We start from the raw sequence: 13,344 nt of genomic DNA, 5'->3' as shown, positions 1-13,344 counted from the left end.
GGGGGGGGGGGGGGTAAATAATACCCGTCGAAAAGTCTTCAGTGTTGTTCGTGATATTAGATGGCAACGCTGTTGATGATAGTTGAAAGTACATCGACCAATCAAAGAGAAGAACGTATTCTAGGCGCGCAAGGCTGAGTACGTGAAACTCATTTGCTACGCGTTCGTCTAGCACGTGCGACCACTGTTCTTCGCGCAGCGAACGTTGTGCGCGCGGCGTCTTTGGCTTCTCTACTCTCGTTCGGCACGCACACTCCAACGGGTTGCTTCTATACTTCCACTAGCGAGAATCCTTTAATATCAAGTCGATCGTCATGGCAGAAGAGTATCTTTATGGTAAATATTAGAAGCTGTGTTATCGGGAACGTTGTGGCTCCTTTATTTTGTGGAGCACGCTATTACTTTCGTCGTCATTGGCCATTCGACGCGAGCGGTATTATGGTCGAGACGCCGGCTGGTTTTCGGCCATTGTGACGAGGAGACCCCATTGTCCCCTAAAGAGCTAACGATCTTGATTTTTTTTTATCAAACTATGGTACAACGGCAAGCATTTACGATATTCCGTGTGCGTACTCTTGTGATTTCTGTGTTCAGGAATTACCCTCGAAGGACTGAATTCTAGCGAGGTATGGGATCCAGAGCATAAAAACGACGACTCAGACGGAACAAACCAACATTTCGGTGCCGATCAGAAGCTGATTATAAAAATGGTAAGTAAAAAATATCGATAGAAATTCACCGGAAATTTGCGTTATATTTTTTCTTCTTTTTTTTTGTTATTGCTGCTTGATACATTATATACGTTTCGTTTGCTTTTCGTTATGTTCGGTTAAGAGTAACGGATTTTCATTAACGCGCGATTTCATCGAGAATCGCCCTTTTATTCGATTTGCGATGTATATCTCTGATTTATTTCCATACAAAGTTGCTGTATTTTTACGAACTCGCCAATATTTCGTATATGTGTCTATTAACCGTGCAAAAATATATGACCAATATTTGGCGTCACTAGCAATCACGATTTTTCGAGCGCTTTCATCACTTCTTGTTAGGTTTGCGCGCGAATTTTTAATCGTAATAGGAAATTAAAATGCTGCTCTTTATTATAGCCTCCATTCTTTGTTTTCACGCGCTAGAACCCTCTTTTTGTTTCCGAATTTTCGAGAAATGAAAGCAATGAAGATTTGTGATCTTGATGTTTGTTCCGTGAATGTATATTATTTACATATATTTTAATGTAAAAATATTCGCTAATTATAGATAAACAATCCAACGTTTATAAACGTATGTAAATCAAGAATGTTTGCCAAGCTCCTTTTTTTATAGAAGCGTTCATAACTGTTTGTAGCAGTCATATTTTACAATTGATTAGGATGAAGATTTTATTTCTACATAAATGGGACTCCTTTCATAAATTTGTGTAATAATTATACACAATTGTGGTTCTTGTTGTCATTGCCTTACATGAAACACTGTTATTTCTATATACATGCATATGTATGTATATGTACTTTTTTTATGTATTTTATAGGCTCTTCTAGGCCCAGAGGCTAAACCTGGTGAACTTAATGTATTACAAGTTGAAGCAATGGGCTTAAAAGGACCCATCAAAACACCGATTGCTCTACTGGAGATGGGAAAAACTGCACAGATTATTCTGGATCTCAGTTTTCCTGACCCTCCAGTCACATTTACTTTGGTTAAAGGAAGTGGTCCTGTTCACATAGTAGGACATAATCTACTTGGTAAGAACGAATATTGTCTATTGCTATATCGAATTTAGGATACTTTTTATAGCAAAACTTTAACATCTTATTTGTATAATTAAGTTTCTAATAAAATGCATGTTAAGGTATTGATACCCTTTTTTCGAGTAATCAATTGTATTAAATTTAAACATTACATAGAGAAGGGCGATAATTGCAACTGGACGCCTTTTAACAGTTGTGATAATAACAATCTAGCCAATTTAGATGGAAACTCGAACTGCAAAAGTATTTGAACAATATCGTCAAACGTTAAATTTATGGAAATACATATTTCAGAGCTCTTTTATCTAGTTATGATAATTGTTTTACAATAATTTGTCAAGAACGTTTTGTTTGTTTTCTTAGAAAATGCATATGAAATTAAAGATGTTGAAATAAACCATACAATATTAATTGGGATTTTTCAGGTACACACATGGAGGAGTTTGATGATATGGATGATGAAATGGAAGAAGAGAACATCGATGATGATGATGATGATAAGGTATAGAAATTATAATGATTAATCTAGAGTAATGATATAGATAATATGTACATATTAAAAGTTGTTGAAAAAATTACAATTAAAGAAAAGATTGTATTAATAACTGACATTCTAATTAGGCTTGCATAAGATCTTTTTGAGAATTGATATATGGAAAATGCGGAATATTTTCGACTGAAACAATTATATATAAATAGATCAACTTGATATTAGCAGTCTTTGTTATGCTTTTATTATGTATATTACCAGAGGTGATAGTATTTCATTTTCTATATATTAGGAATACAAATTTCAGGCACCGCAAAAGAAAAGAAAGCATTCTGCAGAGGGTAAAAAAAATGGCACGAAGCGTGCCAAGATGGATGAAGCTGTAGACAAATAGAGTCCTAATATTAAAATGCTGCTATTCAATCATCCCCGAAAAACAAGTTTTACCAAGAGTATTTTAAAATCCCATTATATGACTTAAAATTTCCCCGGGGGTGCGGGGGGAGGGCGGGAGGGCACTGAAGATTGAGGAATAAATGAAAGTCGTGGATATAACTTTCTGCGTTTGTATTTTCATTCCATGTGTCTTTTCTTTTTTTCCATAATAAATCATCCCATTTTAAAATAGTTGCTTTTATTCCTTACTTATCATGTTTCCTCCTTTTTCCATTTTTTGTGTTCAGATTATAGTTTTAGTGTTATAGGAACAGGAAATGCATTAGAATGTCAGTAAACAATACAATCTCTTATAAAACAAAATTTTGCATCTAGGTTTCCATTTTAATGTAACACTAGTATTTGAAACTTTGCGAAATATCTGCACAGTTATATTCTATTTGTTACTTTAACATGTTAGGAGCCAGAAGATGAGGAAGACGATGAAGATGAACCCAAGAAGAAGAATGCCAAATTATCAACTGCAGCCAAATACAAAAATCAAGCTAATAAGAACAAGAAAAAATAAGCACGAGCCTTATTATTATGGAAACAACAAACTTTTAAGTTAGGCTAAGCGTAAGTCCATCAATATCATCCGCATTTGTGCGAATCTAGTATCGTTTCACCAGATTATCAGACGACAACGTTGCCTTCCACGTTTCTACAACACAACTGGACCAATGAAAACTATTATAAAATATTACGCTATGTACGAAGAATAATGTCGCATTTCTTTGATGTATAAAAATTTTAATTATGTCATATGTCTGTTACGAACAGAAAGTGGAATTTATTTTAATAATATTTTTCCCAAAATGCCTTAGAGGAATGACCCGTATTAAACAAACTCTACGGGATATTAAGAATGTGAATCAAAAATTATTTTTTTGACAAAATTTTATGGAGTTGAAAGTTCAAAGGGCATTCTTCTGAGAGCCAATTGTATGTGTTAACTCGCTTTGTTTTGTTACGGGGCTGCTAAAGAAAAGAAAGAAAAGACCAAATTGTGATGAAAATTACTAAAAAAAAAAAAAAAAAAAAAAAATGAAAAACTAAGATGCATCTTGCTCGTTGAATTATAACGAGTATTATACTTCAGATATTTCATATATCATGGCATGTTGCGTATAATTACAATTTTCCACAAATGACAATATGGACATAATTTAAAATAGAAAAGAAATTAGTAAGAAAATGTGAGTAATATATTGATCTGATACGATATTGTTGTAATAAATTGTCGATCAAATGGTGTAATACAGCACTAATTCTAATTCCTTGTTATAGTAAAAGTAAAACTACAAACGGTGCGATTATTACCCAATAATTAAGCGTATTATCGTAATTTATCGAAAAAAAAAAAAAAAAAAAAAAAAAAGTGTAATGCGATGTAAAAACAAATGTGAATTTTTAAAAGCAAATGTGGAAAAAATAAACATATTTGGCCCAGTTGTTGTTAATAAAATTAGTGGAAAGCACGGACGGACCCACAGTGAGGTGTATTCGTATTGTTTCCTTTTTGTCTTCTCCGATGCCGTGTTCACACATCGATACTTCCAATGATGCGAAGATACACTATTCTAACGTAGTAATGTAAACGCGATTCGCAGAAAAAGAAAAAAAAAGATGAATTACTATGCTCCTTAAGGGAAAACAGAAACAAATTTCGAAGATAACGTTCCAGTGTAATTTATTATTTTCGTGTGTACAAGATGGGGAAAGGGTAATAGTCACAGAACCCTTATGCTAGAATGTTATTAATGATTGTAAAGAGGATAAAAAAAAAAAATGAGATCAGGATTTTAAAAAAGAAACATAGTTACGAGTCATCTCGATATTCATTCCATTTGATGAAAGATAACAGAAGAGGGGATTACACAGGTGTACTACACAATGTGATGCTCTTACATCAATGTCATATGCGATAAAAGCATATGTAATGCGTGCATAGGACACGCCCATACGATTGATAAGTAGTCTGTACACCTATTTTGTACATATACGATACAATAAAAAATTTCACAACTTTTAATCAGTATTGCACGATGTAATCTTTATTTAGACGCCTTTCCTGATTGTACAAGAAAAATAATGTATTCGTAGTTTGCGGAATTTTATGACATCCAAGCGTTTGTCATTTGTTAGTACAATCAAAGATATATAATAATTATTTAGTGAAAATGATTTTTCGCCATTATGTGAAGAACAAAAATTGCCTGTTTATAAAATTCTCGATGAAATAAATACAAGCATCATGTTAATGATTTTTAATTTATAAGAGGTACATCAGCTTATCTTATTAGGAGAGTCCTGTGACTGTTTACAAAGGAACAGAACCTAAAAATTTTATAGATTACTATATAACTAAATTTTTTGACATACTAAGGTAAGTGAAACATCATCAATGAAATTAACAATACGAAACATTTTGATGTGATGTAGTCGAAGGTCAAGAAAATTTCACCGCTGATCGCTAGCACGTAATATTCGCTATTATGATATGCAGAATATTAGTTGTAAAAACGGCTTGAACAGGAGTACAGACGCGAAGATTTTTCACTCAAGTAGACAATGTCAAGTAGCCAGCGAGAAATTAACAAGTTTATATCAACAAGTACGTTGAATACGAGTCGTTTCATATGGATATTTAATCAGTGGTCCTAATGTATGTTTATTTGAAAGGTGGCAGACCTGAAGGAAACAGTTGTATCATTAGAAAACATAATACAATTAAAGGATGTTCAGTTGCAAAATATGCAAAGAGATAATGGTCGACTATCGGCTGAATTGAAGAAACAACAAAGATACGTGAGGAACCTGAAACGTAAGACTTTGGAAACTTGATTCGAGTTCATCGCGATTCTTAAATGTATCGACTTAATTTCAGAGCAGTTGGACGATGAAAGATTCCTCTATCAGAGAGAAAAGGATTTCTTTGACAGTGAAATGCAACGACAAAAAGTACGATGTGGCGCCTCGAAATTATCTCAACGAAGAAAAGAATTAGAAGTGGTACGAGAATGTTTGGAAGATGAGAATAAATCGCTGCGAGAAGAATTAAACGAAAAAGTGGAGACAACGTACAATTTGTGTATAAAGTTTTTGCGAATGAAATATGCTAAGGATTCGTTAAGGGAGAAATTTGATCAATTATTGAAGGAGCATCTAGGAGTAATGTCGGATATGATGGAGAAATTAGACGAAGCAAGAGAAGAACTCAATATAATCGTCTCCGAAAAATTTCAAGACCCTTTACCTTTGAGCAAAGCAAAATTTTTGCAGGTGACTTTCATAAAATTGATCCTAACCATTTCTCAATTGTATAATGTTTTATTTTTTATTTTCTTTTTTTAATATAAAAAGAAATCATTGTTTATCGCGTGAGCCCTCAGGTGGTGCAACGAAACGCTCGACTAGTTCACGAAAATGCGACGCTCAGAGTGCAAATACAGCAATTGACGTTAAACATCGAAAGATTAAATAACTGTATGCAAAAGACGAAGTCAGTGAACGTAGACGCAAAAATTATTGCCAAACTAGCAACGCAAAATAAAAAAAGACGTAGCAAAGAATTTACAAAATGGCTACCGTTTCAGTAAGATCATACGTTTCGTAATAGATGTCAGTATATTATCTGCTTTTTTAAAATACATTTTGCTATCTTTTTTTAATGTTTTCCTTCTTGCATCCTACTCTTCTTTACCCCGAAAATTGATCGGACGTATTTATTTCCCCCTAGTTTATATGAAAAGGAAGTCGACAAAACTTTGTCTCTTACTAAGTCGTCGAATACCGAAAATCCCGTTGATTACTCTGGAGATGCGAAATTAGTGTCGAAATTTCGATCGGATAGTATAAAAAAGTACGCGACTGCTACGGTACAAGAAATTCAAACTGAAGAAACACGGAAATTGCGAACGGAACGTGCGCGCAGCGCACCAGAAATTCGACTAGCGAAAGCACAACCAAGCTCGTCGGCGAATATTTGGGCATAGCTTTTGGTCGAATGAATGTACGGCATGCCGTAACGAATACTTAGAACTACGAATCTAGGATGTTGTTGTAAAAATGTAAATGTTATAATTATCTTTTTTATATTTATTTTCTTTTTCGTTGGAAACATATCGACTGTAGAATATAAAATGCGATGTATCAACTGTAGATTAAGTGGCGTGAAAGTAAACTGTTTAAACGTTGTTCCACCAGAGGGCGAGTTCGGTATGAAACAATCAGTTTTATTTGCTCGGTACCGCGTTAAAGTCGTTGTGTCTTGGTCGACTGTGTAATTTTGCGATAAAAATAATTTCAACAACCTTGGAAGACGAAAATGATGCGGCAAAAAGACGACACGAAACTTCCGGTTCGAGAAAAACTGCCGCATCGAAATAACGTTCTAAATCTTCCCTTTCTGGTAAGTAAATTAATTTGCGTAATCTGTACATACACGGAACGGATAAATCGAACGAAATCAACGGTGAACATCGATCGATGCAAATGCGAGGTAGTAATTACTTGGTACGGTAAATCGTTTACGGATAATTCTATAGCCAATACGGGCAATGAAAGCCAAGCTTAAGAATCATGAAATTAGCTGATCTCGTAAATTCGTAATACGATATTCGAATTCTTGATCGCAATAACCTTCGAGATACAATATGCAGCGCCACCTGAGTATTAAAAATTTACGACGCGGAATATCGCGCAACGTTTTATTTCGAAACGACGATACATAATCCGAATCGTTAAAGAGAGGCGATTTCTAGGGATAAAAATTCTTCTTACTGGGACAAATAAAATATACCGATATAGAATAAATAAAAAGGGATAAGGGGAATAATATTCGATATTATTTAAAGGAATTAAAACGCGATAGCTACTGTCACGATATTCGCGGCACTCGTCGATAACGAGAAAAGTAAAGTCGTGACGAGAAATCGGCAGGGTCTCGATACTTATAAACGTCGTTACGACAGAAAGCCAGTGATTACGTTAGAACGACGAGAATTGCCGGTGTGTATACGAGGGTGTGGGTAAGAAGGCAGAGGAGAGGACCGGGTAGCTTCGTCTCGTTTCATCTTGTCGGTTCTCGTGCGGCGAGGAGCCGGTTCGAGGCGAAGCCGGGTTTTAACGATCGGTCATTAAGTCGCGAAGAAAATTGAGACGTCCACCTCTCGGTGAGCTCATACCCAATTGAGTAGCGGCCTTAATACCCCTTATGTATTATCCGGTAGGCGAAGCACCTTGTTAAACGGATCCGCCATTTCTTCTTCTCACTTCGTGTTTTTCCACGGTGATCGTGGCTCGATCGAAAACCCGACACTGCCGTAACAGTTCTTCGCTCCCGTTTCTTTCCTTTTCCTCCATAGTTTGTCCGCGACCATTCGAATTTCCATTTTCGCGTTTTATTTCCAATTGCCAACTCGCGGATTATCAATCTGTCCCTTATCGTCGGATACATAGATCTCAGTGTGAATTTCAATTTCGACGAACGCGTCAGACCTTGAAACGTCGATTCGTCGACAAACTCTTTCCCCTGGCTTCTCGAGGTACGATAGAAAATAGAAACGTAGAGACTCGCGTGTGTCTTTTTTCCTTATAAATACGTAATAATAAGGACGATAGATCAACGAGGAATTCGGTAACGCGTGTTTAATCGTCACGTGACACCTCTTTTCCCGGTGTGTCAGATCTTTGAGTAATGGCCTCTTGGAGAATGCGAACGTCGATCCTGATTACCGATTCCCGATCCTGTTCCGTTTCTGATTGCGGGTATTAGCGCGTACGCCGGTTATCGTTCATCGGACGTCATGCACGGTACGAACCCGGCATAAATGTGCCGCGAAAGACAGTCTGTTAGATCCACGAAGGATTTCGATACACGTCGATCAATCGTGCACGATCGACAAGCCCTCCGCTTCCACATTGTTTCAAGCCTTTCCGGCTCGGTTGTCTCGCGAAAAGTCTGCTTTTAACGTTTCAAGCTGGCGCGGCGCGTGTTGCACATTTTTATTCTCTCTGTTGTTTAAACAATTTTTTCCCCCATACCGGAATATCGTATCTCTCGTGTCGTGGAATAAATCGGTCGGCTAAATCGAAAAAACTATTCGTTACGACTAAGTTTTTCGTTCTCTCGATTTTCGTTCTTTTTTCGCCGACGAAACGTAACCGTACAAACGCGATACGTTCATTTTGACGTTCGGTTTTCTATTCGTTCGTTCTATCGTTCGTTACGTGGCGGCTAAAAGGCAATACGTATCTCGATACAGGTACTTGGGTAGTTGGAAAAAAAGCTGCTTAAACGCAGAGTTACAAGCTTCTCAGAGATAGCTCGCAGCTTTCCCTTCGTTTCGCGATAGACTAATGGCAAAACGTTTGCGACGATCGACAGATATTTTCGAAACGTTCGACGCTCTTAAAATCGTTCGTCCGCGAAACGTGAAAAATATGATTCGTTTGGTAGCATTCGATGGTCGAAAGAGAATTTCCTACGCGTAAAACAGTCGGCCAATTGGCACGTTCACCGCGTCCAGAGTCTAGGTGATAGCGTAACGAATTCAGAAGCGTAGAAGCGTCTTGGTGGCGAGATGCGTTAGCGTGGGGCATCCGTTATCGGCGATCGGGCGCCGCGGAACAGGGTGAAACCGGTATAAATATGCCGTCAAAGGACAAGTAAGATGACAGCTGCCGTACATACGTAATATTTCATCGTTAACAAGCGGACAACGAGCGACTCCGGCCGGTTATGCCATCCATTGTCGAAGATTACATCGTTATTTCATTGTTTTACCGGCCGATTCAAATTCGCTTTTTGCTGCCCGCCTCGTGCAGCGTACACGAATCAATATGTTCCGTAATAATCGAGTTATCGCGGGACGCAACGTTTTCCTTTCGGCGCAAGGGAGAAACAGGTCTGTTTACTGTCCCGTGGCGTCTCTTTCCCTTCTCGACGATTGCCCCTCTCCACTATATTTAAAAAACAATTTTCACGCGTCGATCGATCGTTTCGTCTGCATAGGACCGAGCTTTTAAAAAGGCCTTAATCGCGTCAGACGAATCGTTGCGGCGTAACGTTTCAACGAGCTCGCTCGCGCTATTTGCCAGTCGCAAAGCTGACAAAAGTACGCGTCGAACGAAAGACCGCGTAAACCTAAAGCCGTAAACCTAATCCGGACTAACTGATAACTGGAAATGCATCGCGTTGCGCGAATCTCAGCCTGTATATACTCGAAGGATCGGTTTATGGAACTACGTGGCAGAGGATCGGAAGCACTTTCCTACAAACCTATCTTGCGATCTAGCCGATAGCGATCGATCGAAGCGACGCCGATCGTTGCTGTGTCCGAGTGGCCGCGGTACCGTCCGATTTTCTGCGAACGATCGCGAGTCGAAATTAATTAGGGGCCTCGCAGGAAGCTGGCTCGCTGCCGAAGGATATCGAGCGTCGAAGGGGATGGCGGGGAGCAGGCCAATCGTGCGCCTTCATTGCCCTCGACGCGTTTCAGGCCGTGAGCGTTAATTGGCCGGACCAATTAATTCCAACAAGTTCGCTCGATGCGATTAGTGCGCGTACGTGCTGGTGTTTGTGCGACCTGTACACACGTGTACCTTTAACGTGGTGTCCGGGCGCACACACGTACGCCTATGCAGTCTCGTTGCCTCTTAATTCTTCGTTTTTCTCCGTTCTCCTCTCTCTCTGTTCGCGGTAACAAGCGAACACCGATCTGCCCCCGGAAAACGAAGAACCTGTTCCACACGCGGCGGAGGTTTCTCGCATTCTCGGCTGCTCCGCGACACCAGATACCGTCGTTGTTCTCTCGTGCCTTCGGGGAACAGGAATCGGACGCAATAACGAAAACACAAATTACGGGAGCACCGAGTGCCGATCGTCTCGCCACGATAATCTTTACCCCGCGCCGGCCGGTGGTCGCGTTCCATTTTTTAAATCGTTTCTTCCTTCCCTCGGACCTTCCACTATCGACCACCGTTTTTCCCGCTGTTTGCAATTTTATCGAAATCCGATTGCCTGCTTTCTAGTGCCTGCCGCGCTGCACGGTGTCGAGCGGTTCTCGCTCGAATTAACGATAATTACGTAATTTCTTGTCTTTCCTCGTTGCTGTCCGTATTTCGCGTCTTATTAGCTTTTTATTCGTTAAATAGAAAATTCTACGATAATTCTAACTCGATAGTGACCGTTCGTCTCTCGACGACGCAACTTTTCATCGACACGCCACTCTTCTGCTTCGCAATCTCGCCATGTGCGAGCAAATCGCTTCTGGCGTGGAGATTCGCCGGGTTCTCAGTCGCTGGTCGGCCACGCGAATTCTCGTTTCCATATTACTTTCGGAGTCTTTCGGCAACGAGCGAAAACCCATAGGCGCGCGATCTAGGAACGACGAATCCCTCGGCGAGTTCTCGGCGAAAGACACTGCGACTTTCGCGAAAATACGAATCGACCGACAGAACGGCAGTCGCGTTCGAGAATTTATCGCGTCGGCTCTCGCCTCGTCGCTTGGCTATCGGCGGTGATCTCGATCCTCGCTGATAAAATATCTCCGTCGTGCTCGTTTGGACCGACCTCTCGCCTCGTTCTGTCCGAGACTTGATCGCTGCATCAAGTACGCCAACGTATGCGTAGCTTCGCTCGAGATCGCGCGAACCACAGGATAAAGTTGAGAGGTGCGTGCGTATCGCGTTTCCGCGTTCGCGAAGACGCGCGTAATTAGTCGAATCCGTGGCGTTCGAGCTGAGCCGTTGGCTCTCAAGCCGTGTAATTAGTAGCAACGAATCGTCGTTTCCTTTCCAAGAGACTCGTCGTCCGTACTTTTCGCCTTTCGCGAAGAGACGCGTAGTCACCAGTCGTAGTTCCGACTGGACGATCCATCGACGAACTGTACGGCGAATCTCCGCAAAAGAGGCCGAAAGCAAGAGGAACGGAGACGCGAATCGGTGCGAACGCGCAGAAAAGATTCTATCGTCGATCCGCTGATCGATCGACGAACCGTCGTACGATGAATCGCGCTGTAAAATAGCAGAGAGGGAAAAAGAAAGTGGAAAGAAGAAAGGAGTGGCGTTTGAGAGAATACGCTCGGCAGCGGCGCGGAAAAGGGTCTGTCGGAAACGTCGTATATGTATCGTGAATTTCTCGGAGCTCGGAGCACCGCCGTTCAAAATTAGACTCGGGGCGCGTGTATACCTTGCGTCCGGAAAGTCCACCTATGAGTCTAAAAGGTCCAGCGGAGCTACGGTGGAGAGAAGGTAAGCCGGAGGTTGATTTATCGGCCAATTAGTCCAGCGTACCGGGTGCGCTTCTCTGCTGCGTCTCACCTTCGCCAGATGATATCCCGGCAAAGACCGGCGCACGGGTTAAAACGTTCGCTAGCCATCGAGAGCAACGAAGATGCCACACGCCAGCAGCGGGGAAGGGAAGCGTGCAGTGCCGTAACTACGAGATCCTTCAAAATGGAATCCTTTTCAGGGAGGGAACGCGTCCCCCGGCTCTACCAAGAAGAAATTCAATTACGCTTCTCGACGATTTATGCGACGGGTTTTGTCCTCGTGATGAGATGTTCATTGTGTTTCCTAGCGTTTTGTTTCTTTTTACTTTCTTTTCTCCTTTTTGGATAATCGGACGGGACGGTGGTTTAGGCTTTCGCGTATCCGATCCACCGGATCGAACGGACACGAGTTCTTTCTTTTCGATTTTCGTTTGTTCTCGGCTCTCGAGCGATACCGAGCGGCCGATTCTTTGCTCGTTCGTTTCTTAATCGATCGATCGACGAAAAACGGTGGCGAAAACATAAAAGCCGCGACGACGGTATGATTTAGCGACAGGAAGATTTACGTAGTACGTATTTTAGCCGCTCGTTCCGACTGCCGTGTCTTTGTATCTCAAGTCGTACGAGTTTCGTTTCACGCTCGAATATTTGAAAGAATTCATCGTGCAAAATCGTCTACTTAGAATTACAAGAATAAATCCGTTCGAGTTCAGCAAATCCATCGAGTAACTTTCTTCGAACGATAGCGAGTCTTTGCCGATGTTTGTTTCGCCTCGGGAAAAACACGAATCTCGTTGCTACGAATCGTTTTCTACGTACCGAGCATCCGCGAATTTACTACCTGTTTGGAAAACCTAATCGCGATGACACGTGTACCACCGATGGTACACGCGTAAATCGTTAGCCGTAGAGCGGAAGAAGGGCGCGACCGCGAACGATCCGAAGCAAAACAGATGGTACGCTGCTCGCGAGGCGTCGTGGGAACGACGATATTTGTTTGACACGAGATACGAGATCTCTTCGTTCTCCTCTTCTTTTTTTTCCACGCTGTTTCACCGTTCTGCCGCCGCGTACGACTCCATTAGGCTTCGGATCTATCCCAATCTGCGGTCTGCGGTTAATGGTACAAGCATCCGTTCGAGTTGCATCGCGCGAGCCTCCGTTCTGTCCCGGCCTATCTGTTCGTGGCGTTTGTCACCGCGGGGCCGTTTAAACGTTCAGCATCGTCGTCTCCGGGGGCGAAAATAGACGGCCGGCCGGCTGCTCTCGCCGCTTCTCTCTTTCGAGAGCGAGAAAGAGGCCGTTCCCAGAAAAATGCCTGACGCTCGAAGAAACAAGATTAAAAGGCGGTCGCGGTGCGCCGACCACCGCGTTCCTACACATCGGCGGC

At 41.2% G+C, this 13,344-nt stretch overlaps 2 protein-coding genes across 3 annotated transcripts; both read left to right on the top strand.

Annotated features, from left to right (window-relative positions):
- The first annotated feature begins 110 nt into the window (after window positions 1-110).
- On the top strand, window positions 111-3,716 carry LOC105680838 (nucleoplasmin-like protein). Of its 2 annotated transcripts, none has more exons than XM_012386171.2 (5): window positions 111-336; window positions 595-710; window positions 1,532-1,745; window positions 2,177-2,253; window positions 3,098-3,716. In XM_012386171.2, exons 1-5 carry the CDS (start codon window positions 315-317, stop codon window positions 3,203-3,205), a joined length of 537 nt encoding a protein of 178 aa, XP_012241594.1. In that variant the 5' UTR covers window positions 111-314; the 3' UTR covers window positions 3,206-3,716. The 2 variants fall into 2 exon arrangements, with proteins under 2 accessions (XP_012241594.1, XP_012241595.1); XM_012386172.3 differs by lacking the exon at window positions 3,098-3,716 and adding an exon at window positions 2,549-2,797.
- Window positions 3,717-4,027: 311 nt separating this feature from the next.
- LOC100741908 lies at window positions 4,028-6,886 on the top strand. Its single transcript, XM_033320890.1, is given in 6 exon segments — window positions 4,028-5,293; window positions 5,362-5,503; window positions 5,567-5,961; window positions 6,072-6,274; window positions 6,419-6,668; window positions 6,671-6,886. Coding segments are annotated over 6 exon segments (1,152 nt in total). The 5' UTR covers window positions 4,028-5,179; the 3' UTR covers window positions 6,719-6,886.
- Window positions 6,887-13,344: the final 6,458 nt, after the last annotated feature.

Source organism: Bombus impatiens, unplaced genomic scaffold (genome assembly GCF_000188095.3).
Source record: "Bombus impatiens unplaced genomic scaffold, BIMP_2.2 scf_0377, whole genome shotgun sequence".
Taxonomy (NCBI): Eukaryota; Metazoa; Arthropoda; class Insecta; order Hymenoptera; family Apidae; genus Bombus; species Bombus impatiens.
This window is presented reverse-complemented; position numbering and strand designations above follow the sequence as displayed.